The 12,172-nt window shown below is 36.3% G+C and overlaps 2 protein-coding genes across 2 annotated transcripts; both read left to right on the forward strand.

Moving 5' to 3' along the window:
- Positions 1–475: 475 nt before the first annotated feature.
- Positions 476–6,010, forward strand: LOC137720549 (MLO-like protein 6). Its single transcript, XM_068459633.1, has 15 exons — positions 476–636; positions 918–975; positions 1,091–1,302; positions 1,394–1,510; positions 1,601–1,661; positions 2,240–2,328; positions 2,460–2,534; positions 2,625–2,719; positions 2,818–2,867; positions 2,954–2,994; positions 3,163–3,336; positions 3,440–3,475; positions 3,658–3,725; positions 3,931–3,991; positions 4,090–6,010. Exons 1-15 carry the CDS (start codon positions 520–522, stop codon positions 4,537–4,539), a joined length of 1,704 nt encoding a protein of 567 aa, XP_068315734.1. The 5' UTR covers positions 476–519; the 3' UTR covers positions 4,540–6,010.
- Positions 6,011–9,066: 3,056 nt separating this feature from the next.
- On the forward strand, positions 9,067–11,997 carry LOC137720926 (uncharacterized). Its single transcript, XM_068460046.1, has 6 exons — positions 9,067–9,407; positions 9,531–9,558; positions 10,241–10,471; positions 11,139–11,202; positions 11,277–11,336; positions 11,625–11,997. Exons 1-6 carry the CDS (start codon positions 9,271–9,273, stop codon positions 11,678–11,680), a joined length of 576 nt encoding a protein of 191 aa, XP_068316147.1. The 5' UTR covers positions 9,067–9,270; the 3' UTR covers positions 11,681–11,997.
- The last annotated feature ends 175 nt before the right edge of the window (positions 11,998–12,172 follow it).

Below are 12,172 nucleotides of genomic sequence, written 5' to 3' on the forward strand. Positions count from 1 at the left end.
CAATTTTTAATTCTAAAATATGGACTTATTATTCATTTAAAATTACAAATTTTCTGAAAAATGTCATATTGTCAATATATCGTTAATAAGTTGTTGATAATATTGATAGATGATATACTCATAACAAAACATACGTAACCATTTTTATTGATACAAAATAAGTCGTATTAGTCAAAGACGTGCTATGTCAAATAAATCATAATTTGTACCAAGTCCATTCTGTCGGCAAATATAACTCCAATTTGCATGCCAAGTATCCCCAAGTTAAAGTTTGCTGATTTATATTTATGTTGTTTGGACAAGTTCTACAATGATAGAGACTGCCTAATGCTACAATCAAAGTCTTTGAATAAATCTTGGAATAAGTCTTGAACTTTTTGTCCTTGCCCAAGGCTCTTCTGCAGACAAATTTCCCTTATAAATAACAAAGACGAACTCATTATTTTTATATTTTTACTAATATTAGTTTCAAAAAAGCAGTTCTTGGTAGCGAGCTTTTGTCAGTGGAATTAAGTTGTAATGGCTGAACTAGAGCGTTCCCTGGAGGAAACACCGACATGGGCTGTTGCTGTGGTCTGTTTTGTGTTGCTTACAGTTTCGATCGTCATTGAACGTATGATCCACCTCATAGGAAAGGTAATTAATCCATATTCTTAATTAATTAACTAACTAATTACGATTATCTCTGGATGATCTCAAATATACAGATCATGCATGCAAATGCAACCAAATCCCATGTAGCAAGGGCGATCCCCTGCCTTTGAATCACGGAACAAGTAAACTAACGTTTAAAAATAGTAGAATTTCACTTTCGCCGTTTCCTGCTTCCACTTAAACTACACCTCTCAAGTCACTTCACAATGTTCCGAACTGGGACTAATTTGCAACTGAGATTGTTGTTCTTACATCACTTTCAGTGGCTAGCAAGGAAACACAAGAGAGCTCTAGTTGAAGCGCTTGAGAAGATTAAATCTGGTATATAACCATCTAACTTGGTCATTTATTTCCCTTTTTATTTTTTGGGGATTATAAAATGTTGTGTTTGTTCCTAGCCTAACCATTTTCTTTGTTGTCTTTGAATTCTTTGAAGAGCTTATGCTGCTGGGATTTTTATCCTTGCTCCTAACTGTGCTGCAAGGAACAATCTCTGATATGTGCATATCACAAAGTGTTGGAGCCACTTGGCATCCCTGCAAATATAATAAGTCATCAAAATCTGGAAGTAATGGTAGGAAACTTCTTGAGTTCTTCAATCACAGGCGCAGATTAGCAGTAAAAGGAAATGATTACTGCACAGAGAAGGTAAAAACTAAGCGAGGGATAGTTAGTTATTATCATCTTTTTCCCTTGTGTATGTGAGTTGGGTATAATTGACAGTGAACTTTTTTTGCAGGGAAAAGTAGCCCTTGTGTCTGCATATGGGATTCACCAACTGCATATGTTTATCTTTGTGTTAGCAGTTTTTCATGTGCTCTACTGCATTCTTACCTTGGGATTTGGAAGATACAAGGTAAAACTTGCAAATTTTTACTGTTTTGGAATCTCCCTCTCTCACTCTCTCTCACTCTCTCATCTTTTCATTGTTGTTTTGGATTTACAGATGAGAAAATGGAAGGTTTGGGAGAACGAGACAAGATCAATTGAATACCAGTACCAAAATGGTTTGTAATTTACCAAACCCATTTTTTTACTTCAAAGCTACGTGGGCCCTATCCCAAATTATGAATGGTTTATGTATCCAAAGATTAATTTTCCAGTTCATGTTTTCCTTTCTTAAAGAATGATGAGGTCGACTTTCTTATAGTGTCTTCAACAAAAATTTTAAATTTTGTTAAACTTACAAGTAAACTGCGTAAAAAAGCTTAACTACTCAGTTTAATTTTTCTTCTCTAATTACTTTCTATGTTAACGAACTTTGAATATTTTATTATTATCAATTTAAACTCAAACCCACTTATTTTTTAGAGCAACCTTCTCTGTCTTTTTTTTTTCTCCTTGCTCAAGAGTCCACCCTTAAATTTTAATATTTAGCAAGTGAACAGTTGCATTTTAAATTTAAAGAGTGACCGTTCATTTTGCTATAATAAACGCGTTTACAACATATCTTGGAGAAGAATTTTTTGAGTTTGGCTCCTTAAAATAGAGTTTTGTTGTTTTACAACATTTCTTGGAGATGCTCATTTTTCTAAAATTCTTCTATTCACTATTATTTTCTTTTACCCAATTATTTCCACTGCAGATCCAGAAAGGTTTAGGTTTACAAGGGATACATCATTTGGGCAAAGACATTTGAACTTCTGGAGCAAGTCACTAGTCTCCATTTGGATTGTAAGTAGCATGTCACTTGTCAATGAACTAGTACCATGAAATTCAAATAATGCCTGGAATATTAGGGCAGCAGGACATTGGATTGGGAATGATTTAAGGAGTTCTAATTGTTTCTCCTTTTTCTTCCTCAGGCCTCTTTCTTCAGGCAATTTTTCCACTCAGTTACTAAGGTTGATTACTTAACTTTGAGGCATGGATTTATCACGGTGAGTGCATCATTTGCCCAAGTTTTTTGCATCAGAGATCGATGCCGGTTGTAAAGGGACTCAATTTCTATATATGCTTTGTGATTTCAGGCACATTTGGCACCAGGAAGCGAGTCAACGTTTGATTTTCGGAAGTACATAATCAGATCACTTGAAGAGGATTTCAAAGTTATTGTGGAGATCAGGTTGGTGTTCTTTACTTAGGTATCTAATTAAACTCATTACGTTGTTTGGTTAAATATTGTCCTACGAAATTAACTTTTACTTTCATTGATTAATGCAGTCCAGTTATATGGTTCTCTACAGTGTTGTTCATGCTGTCCAACACATACGGTAAGTGAGATATTCTTTCATAATTGATTCCGAAAATGCGATGAACCTTAATTTACTGACGAAGAAATGTTTTCCTCTTTGGACAGGATGGCATTCTTATCTTTGGCTACCAATCATCTCTTTAATTGTAAGTTCCACCCAAAATGCATCATCCAAGTTTCATGCATGCTAGATATATTTAGGCCTCTTCTGGTGGTTAGTGCGTTATCCAATCTAATCCTAGCCTAGACACCGAGCGAGGCCTTAAGATCGTGAGCAAAACAGAAGATCCTTATGGTAATTGTAAACATTGCAGATAGTCGTACTGGTTGGAACCAAATTGCTAGTGATTATAACAAAGATGGGGCTGAGGATTCAGGAGAGAGGGGATGTGGTGAAGGGTGCACCTCTTGTTCAACCCGGCGATCACCTCTTCTGGTTCGGAAGCCCCCGTTTCATGCTCTTTCTCATCCACTTTGTTCTCTTTCAGGTACATCAAAACACATCGAAATTTCATGTGTATTATAACTTCAATTCACTGATATTATATGCTCACATGCTTCTTTTCTGTGGTCTTTCCCTCTTCATTGCAGAATGCATTTCAACTGGCCTTCTTTGCATGGAGTACAGTAAGCACATTTCCTATCTAATTATCATTTTAGTTAAAGATCCATTTTTTAGAATATTAGAAAGAACACTCCGGCAGCTACAAGTTTTATACAAAAACACTTCACGAGCTCAATTGGAGGAAAAACCCCCTCGTCACTCATATCCTATCATTTGTTTTTTTTTTTTTTTTTTCCTCCTTCAGTATGAGTTTGGGATAAAATCTTGCTTCCACCAGCGCACTGAAGACATTGTCATCAGGCTCTCAATCGGGTGAGCAGCGAGCTTAATTTACACACTAATCATTACTTATGTCTCGGCCCCAAAATCCTGAGCATGTGACTGCAGCTCGTACCATGTTAATCTGGATGTACGTGACACCGTCACGTGTGTTCGGTGTTTTGGGGCGTGACAAACTTATTCAACGAGCACAAGTGTTTTGCTAATGCACACAATGCTAAATTGTTGATCTCCACAGGGTCATGGTACAAGTTTTATGCAGTTATGTGACTCTGCCTCTCTATGCTCTAGTAACACAGGTAAAAATGATCTCGCTTCGGTTTGATTTTTCAGGGGGAACTAGAGTAATGAAGCCTTGATTTAATGTCGATTTACTTTGTTTTGTTTGATCAAACAGATGGGTTCGACCATGAAACCTACCGTCTTCAATGAGGAAGTGGCAGCAGCTGTGAAAAATTGGCGCCACAAAGCCAAAAAGAACGCGAAACACAGCCACCATTCACCGTCAACCACCCCATTTTCAACCATGCCACCAACTCCCACGCAAGGCATGTCCCCAATTCATCTGCTGCACAGCCACAACTACCGCAGCAATGACGATGGATTTATCACACCTCCGAGGGGATCAAACCTTGAAATGGATCACTGGGGCACTGAAGGGTCCTCACATTCACCAAACAACAATGTTGGACCTTGCGATGGGGATGGGATTATGCAAATCACCGACATTGGGGATCTGGATCAAGAGCCTGGCTCAGCAGAACTGGCTCGCGCGCCGCGTCGTACTCGGTCTCAGCATGAAATTGAGATTATTTCATCTAATTTTTCATTTGGGAAAGGCAGCTGAACAAGTTGATGGTGTTGGATCATAGGACTTGTTGCTTCCTCCTCTCTCTCTCTCTCTCTTTCTCTCTCTCTCTCTCTCTCCTTTTTTGGTGCATTATTTGGTTGAGCATTTGCAGCAATAGTGGCTAGGAATAGGTTCCAATAGAAAAAATGCCCGCAGCATCAACTTGAATGCATCATCTTGAACTGTATTGTACAATTAACAGGACGAAACGGAACATTTTGGTTCCCTAATTAATAGAAGAAATAGAAGTAGCATATAGTTTACAGAAATGTTGCCCTTGTAGTCAAGGTGATAAAATATATATCTTCTCGGTTAGCTACATGTTGTAGTTGACAAAAAACATAAAAACTGTTTTGTTCTTATTCTAGCATCTAAGTTTCCAAGCACGAATGTGCAAAGCAAAAAACAGGCAGTTGTTGAAGCAAAAATGTTGATAGCCAAAAACATGTAGAACCGCCTGCAGCAGTCGATTACGGAGATTGCATTGTTCACTTTTTTTGAGAGTGGATATCTTTCGCACTATAGCAAAAAATATAAATCATAGTTTAAGAAACGCGACCATAATGTTTTTCATGTAAGCGTGCATACGAAAGAAACGAAAAAGAACAAAATCACCCATATATATAATACTTTAAGTTTAAATGCATCCCAATTCGCTGAATTTACATACAAATGGGACAAACAATAAAACATACCATATTAATCATCCTTAATAGTATAAATAATTCAACAACGTGAAAAATATAGGTCATGTATAATAGAACAATCAAAGTTCTCTATTTTGATCAGAAAAATAATGGTCAAAATTTCAAAGAGACAGAGCCTTTTATAGTAAATTTTATATCCAGAAACTCAAAACCAAACATGTTCAATTAGCAAGAAATTCTCTACATGATACTCGAATCAAAACTGATGCATTTAGTTATATGTATCATAAATAGAAACGATGGCATCCAAATTCCGTTAGTTTAATATTTAGAAACACTTAGTCATTAAGTATATATACTTGCTAAAACTCATTTAGACAATATCAATTTATGAATTACACGTGCAGTCAAATTGATTATGCGACCTTACCCTTTCCTTACCCATACCCGTTCCTTACCCCTTCGCTTTAACCCTTGCATAAAATCCTCCCTTCTCTCGCTCACCTTTGTTCTATCTCTCTGTATGTGTAAATCGCAAAAAACAAACCCTGAACTAAAACCCTCAAATCCCGGCTAAATTCTTGCACAATTTGGTCGGAGATTCTTTATTTCTCTCTGCAATTCCTAAACCAAATGTTGTAAATTTTATCTGAAAGAGACCCATCTTTCTACAAATGGCACAAAGAAAATGGTTTTGAGAAATTATGCTAAGGGGGAGACTAATCAGATGATTATGCTTAGAACTAAAATGTTGTTTCAATTTAAAAAAAGTGTTAACTGATTGAAAAACCAAACCATTTAAAGAACCAGTAGAGATCACAGTAACAACATTGTAACAAAACTAAGAAGATCTAAAAAAGCATGTATTCAAAAGTAAATTAGTTTGATCATGCATAAAGCAAGGCAGTGACGGAACGTTAGCAGCTAAGGTAATCCACCATATTATGGCATCATACAGATTATTATACAATGTTTGTCAGCATGGGAACATGTGTCAGAAAAAGAAAGGGAAAAATATAAAGGGTAAATTTAAAGGCTATTTGAAAAGTTTAATATGTTTGTCTCTGAAACTCAGTGATAAAATTTCATTCATGCTTTCCAAGAAGAATAGAAAGAGAATAACTGAAACCACTGATAATTTGAAGCAACAGAGCAGATATTATTAAGATTGAAAACGCATTCCAGAAAGCATGGGGAAATTGTAAAAGTAACAAAAACTGTGATGGTGGAATGGATTAAATCCATAAAAGTGCAACAAAGAAAGGGTAAATCTGAGAAGGGTTTAACTGACGACCAGTCTTTTATACTTGATAATGTTATGAATTATCACCTGGATAAAGCTGTTAAAATATGTTTTGGAATCGGTCGTCTCACAACATGTTTATTTACGCTGTTCTTGTTTAACTGCAAACAACTGCGTTTTATTATTATGTTTCAGTTTAGGTTTGATGGCATGAATATTTGTTACATCACACTAACTTAAGACGTAACAATCACACATTGTACTGTTATTGCGGTCATATATATTCAAATTCTACTGTTATTGTGGTCATATATATATATATATATGAAAAGGACGCTATAATTAGATAGCTAAATCTAATCCTAATGTGAAAAAAAAAAAAAAATGTAAGAACTGTTATGAAACCAGTGTTAATTAATATACCTCAAAAGTCAAAGGGCCAAGTGCTCCGGCGATCGATCCAACTTTCGGAAAATCGGAAACAAAGCAAATCGATTAGCGCTAACTCACAGAACAACAATGAAAATAATAGCTCAAAGACAATAGCGAAATTCTATTAGCAGTAAACACACACTGTTGAAACAGGGATTGTAGCAAAGCTACACCAATTAGTAATATAATATAGGCATTAGTTGCAGGTTCTGCAAGTATTATCTGTAGAATTTAGCAGGTTACTTATATACTTTATCTGAGATAGTAATGCAAATATCATACTGACGAAACATATATCATCCAGTATTTCTCATCTAAAATTTTTCGATCCAAAAAAGACAATAAGGAAAATTATGCAACTCCAGAGCACAAATGTTAAGCGTGCTACTTCAACCAAAATAACTTCTAGATACAATGAGAAACACATGCTCATTCTAGAAATGGAATCCAGGTAAAACCAAAATACATAAAAACTGCAATAGTTAAACTGCAAGCTAAATTGATCAAGTGTCCAGAAGATAAACACACCAATTTTCAAACAAAGCAAAGAAATTGAAATTGTCTCATGAAAACTAACTAAAAGTTTATGTAATGTCATTCTATTATTATCTAAGAGGCGAGATAGAATGTTAATACTGCATGACACAAAAGCAATGCAATATCTACATGTTTAGGTAACACCATCATATTCATGCTTAACAACTGGAAATGCACAATCTAGTTTACAAAAGTAGGGGTTAGAGTATGAAAACCAACTAAACAGACCATGAAAATAACTAAAAGGTGGTATTTGCGAAGGTGTCTAAACTTCAATATATATGTGTTTGTGATGTAAAACTAACTTCATCAGGTAACACACCCCGACCGAAATCAAGGCGTGACGGCCAGCACACCTTGATTTCGATCAGGGTGTGTCATCAGGATTGTAGTTGAACTGAACCAACAAACCTGTCAGCTAATTAAATATTCACACGCATTATAAGCTAACATATGTCTTGGCCAACATATTTATAAGATATGGATGCCAACCAGTAAATAGCTAGGAATTTACCTAAAGAGTCTTAGCCACAAAAATCCCATTAAAGAATTTCAACATGTTCCCAAAACATTAAAATAGTAATGCAGCTCAAAATTTTCCCCAAACCCTAAAACCCACAGAACATATGCTCTACTCAACAAAGATAATTAAGAACAACAACTGCAGGATCAATAAGGACTCTGTGAACTGCAAGGATTAAGAGTGCAGGAAAAACATTACTAATGGTAACTTAACAGAGAGAGAGAAGAACCTGCAATTAGGTTTTCTCAAAAGCGAAATTGCAGAAAGTAACCAAGAGACACAAACACGATTGAACTTAATATTCTTCGGAGTTTGAACTCAATTTGATTCTACTGTTTTTGGCTTGCCTACCATAGATCATTCCTAACTAAGATGCTTGATTCATATGATGTTTAAATTTGAAATATGCACTTTGTTCTCAGATTCCTTTCTGTCCCTTCAGGTTGTATAATATCATTTGATTCACAACTATTGCCAATGCTTTATTTTTAATTTTTATAAGAATCCTTTTGCATGCATATCAATTATCATCAAAAGGTTCGTAATTTTCACAATTGTCATCTTTTTCATTCTAATTCCAACTAGGTGATTTCTATGGTTGCACACAGCCTCTAATAAAATGCTTGATATTTTCTTCTTATTAATCAAGTCCTAACTTATTTTGTTGAGTCCGAGATTGTAACTAAGATATTAAATTGATTTGTTATTAGGGGAAAGAAGTGAGTTTAGCCTCATAATAGGTGAGTAATATTGTGATTCAAATTTACTTTTGGTGAGAATCGAACCTAAGACTTCTCACTTACAAATAATGAGGAATACCACTAGATCATAGTATTAAGTGGCACACAGTGAAATAAGTTGAGTGGGTGATAAATTCATCAAATTAAGCACAACATCTTTTATAAGTTTAAACTCTCGCATTAGTAGGACAGAGTAGTAAATCGCTTTTTGATTATAATGATGCTACATATATTAAAATTTTAAATTATTTTTACAGAACATATTATGTGACGATTATTGGTTGAATATTTTTTTTTAAAATCATTAAAATAGCACAACCATTAACCCCCACATAATCTCTTAAAAATTATTTAGAGGTTTGGTCTTTATAAATTTATAATTATAAAAAAAAAATTGTTAGATTAAACTATAATATTATGGGTTGTGATTATAATCTTGTCACACCAACAGCTAAAGTCGCCCCTCCATTAATGTCGCATTAAAAAGGATAAAGAAACGAAATAAACAGAAAGACAGCCTCATCGCCCCCACCGCTTTCCAGAAACCGTTAAATCGGATAATGATTAGCAACCGTCGATCAGGGAGGCGAATGATCGTCGTCAGCCATGGAGGTCCTACCCAACTCGACGGCCGACAACTCATCGGCCACGCAGCAGCAGCGTCAGCGCCGTACACCCGCTTCTAGTCAGAAAAAGCCTCCTGCTTCTTCCATCCCCGTTGACACCACCTCCGTTTCTCAAAGGTCAGTCCTTTTTTTTCTTTAGTTTTCTGTTTGGAGCCCGAGAAAAATTCTCTTTTTTTTTTTTCGGTCCCGAGAAAATTGAAGTCCTCACTAAAGATGGGTTTTGTTTCAATTGTGCTGTAGGCTTCAGAAGGAGTTGATGTCTCTCATGGTACTCTCTCCCTCTTGATTCTTTGCTTTTGATTTTTCCTCAAATTTGTGTACTTTTTTTTATTTCTTACTGTCTTTGTTGATTTTTGTTGTAATCTTGAATTGGGTTTGATGTGGATTTAAATTTAGATTCATAAGCGAAAAAAGAAAAGAAAAGGAAGTGTAGGGACAGTTTACTTTAACGAAAAATTACATTTTTTATATTAAAAGTTTAATCTTGATACTATTTATTTTACTTTTTATTTTGTCCTTAAATTCAAAGTTTTTAAGTTCTTTTCATTAGTTTTTCTAAAAAAATAAAGCATAATTAAGAAGTAAAAGAGGGACTATTGATTCTTGGTAATCATGGGAGGATGGGGATGTATGATACAGAGGTTGGGTTGGGCAGGTGTGTGTGAGTCTGTGGACTGCAAAGCTTCAATTTATGACTGCATGTGTGGTGATTCGGGAAGTCTCCGCCGTTATCATACTTGTAGGTAGATATTGTTGTGTTAATAAAATTTTCTCAGTTGAATAATATCGTCTTGAAGTTTAAGGTCTAATAGTAGTCTATTTGAGTTTGACACTGAAGTTAGTCTGTACTAGACAGATTTTAACGATGAATAAGTGACCGCATTTCTTGTTATGAGACTGGTAACTGATGTATTACTGACCTTTGTTCGTCCAACGTCCGCTGGTTTCAGATGAGTGGAGGAGATCTTGGAGTATCGGCTTTTCCTGAAGGTGAGAGCATTTTTACATGGGTTGGCACAATCGAAGGTGGAAAAGGAACCATGTATGAGGGTTTTTCCTACAAGCTTTCTTTGCGTTTTCCTCTGGACTATCCTTTCAAGCCACCGCAGGTCAAGTTTGAGACAATGTGCTTCCATCCAAATGTTGATCAGTTTGGCAACATATGTCTTGATATCTTGCAGGTATCTATCATTACATTTACGAAATAAACTGGTATCAAGCTTTTGAGATACTAAACTTCAAGTACGCACTGTCCATGACTGTAATATGGAGAAGTTAAATTGACCATTTGATTGTCATTGTTTCTTGTACCAAGGAGTTAGTACATTAGGATTCTTATGGAAAATTAGTATCGGTTGGATATATCTAAATGCTCTCCTAGTTGTGTAGAAGAGAGTATATAAATTAGTATCAGTTGGATAATTCCAATGCTTTTTCCATCCAGGGTGTTGCCCACATGTAATGCCCTAACTCAGAAGTGCTGCTTAGATGGAAGTATGCCAATGCCCCTTACCCAGGGGTGTTGCGGTGCCCACATGAATGTGCCCTTATCGCAAGGGCGCTGCTAACTTGACAACAGCCATAACAGCTCGCATGGCTGCCATGACCATTTTCATGCAGATTAATAAAACAAAAAGTTATATCAGGATTTATGGGTAATTTGAGAACATTGATGCAAGGGTTGCGTAATACAAGTTTTATTTATTATCACGGGGGTGGTGATAACAAGTGGGTAGAGCAATCAATTTGATGGGTGGCGGAAGTGTCAGTCTGAGTCTGTTGTTGGATTGAGTTTCCTTTCTTTCATTTTCGTGTAATCTCAAAAAGCTTATGTTATACGTGGCACAGGACAAGTGGTCTTCAGCTTACGATTGCAGGACTATTCTACTCTCCATTCAAAGTCTGTTGGGAGGTAAGCTTGCTCTTATATGTATTCTCTTGTAGACTTCATTCGTTCTTGCCTGACCATTTAGTTCTTACCTGCAGAACCAAACCCGGAGAGCCCCCTCAACAGCTATGCTGCTGCTCTGTGGAGTAACGAGGAAGGTTAGTTACTCTGTCATTCGTATCGAATGTTTCTAAAACTGGGATTCAAAAACTTAGAACTTCATCGTAGATGCTCATCCTGTTTCAACCGCCTTCCAATCCATGCTAATTTCAGACTTTGTACCTCATGCAAATTTACCGTGAGCTATGAAATGTCGACCTCATAAACTTATGTTTCGAACTTGAACATCATGGAATATGATGCCAAGTGATGAAGTGCCTATCCTTCCCAATTTGAATTGCACAAACCTCTGATGCAACTCTTGTTCTTGTATCTTTCTTTTACAGATTACAAAAAAATGGTCCATCGACAGTACTTTGCTGGAGAATCAATCGAGAGCTGACTTGTACATATAACTCACGACGGAGGACGACATTGTCATGTGGCCCCTGATTTGTGTACAGCTCCGGGGAGGTGAAAATTCTGCAATGAAAAGTAAAGTTTCTCAACGAATCCGGGGTGATGGAAACGCTAACCCTGGCCAACCTTGTTTATATTGCATGTCCTCTGTGATTGCTAAATAAAGACAATAAGAAGTTGTAAATTTGGTTGAATCAAATGAAGGTGAAAACTGTTTCTCTAATGACTGGAGGAGGCACCATTCCCACATCTTTTTAAACTTCCGAGTTTCAAATGGTTGATGGATGATATTTCTAACGCTATCCAAACTACGACCATGCATGCATGCACCGAATGTCCCCACTCACTCTCCGCCTATTAACATGAAGCATGGATACATCGTTCTAGTCGCGTATCTCATATCGGATACTTGGTCGGATGCAATACATGCTAGATACGTACGGACACATGATTTTGACCTAATGGATACGGGTAT

Source organism: Pyrus communis, chromosome 16 (genome assembly GCF_963583255.1).
Source record: "Pyrus communis chromosome 16, drPyrComm1.1, whole genome shotgun sequence".
In the NCBI taxonomy this organism is placed as follows: Eukaryota; Viridiplantae; Streptophyta; class Magnoliopsida; order Rosales; family Rosaceae; genus Pyrus; species Pyrus communis.

Bases quoted from the DNA above. Each gene is read 5' to 3' on its own strand.
- LOC137720549 (XM_068459633.1), top strand. From the start codon at position 520: ATGGCTGAACTAGAGCGTTCCCTGGAGGAAACACCGACATGGGCTGTT. The intron at 2,995-3,162 runs GTAAGTTCCACC...TAAACATTGCAG, and splicing joins TACCAATCATCTCTTTAATT to ATAGTCGTACTGGTTGGAAC. The intron at 3,337-3,439 runs GTACATCAAAAC...TCTTCATTGCAG, and splicing joins TCCACTTTGTTCTCTTTCAG to AATGCATTTCAACTGGCCTT.
- LOC137720926 (XM_068460046.1), top strand. From the start codon at position 9,271: ATGGAGGTCCTACCCAACTCGACGGCCGACAACTCATCGGCCACGCAG. The intron at 10,472-11,138 runs GTATCTATCATT...TACGTGGCACAG, and splicing joins TATGTCTTGATATCTTGCAG to GACAAGTGGTCTTCAGCTTA. The intron at 11,337-11,624 runs GTTAGTTACTCT...TTTCTTTTACAG, and splicing joins TCTGTGGAGTAACGAGGAAG to ATTACAAAAAAATGGTCCAT.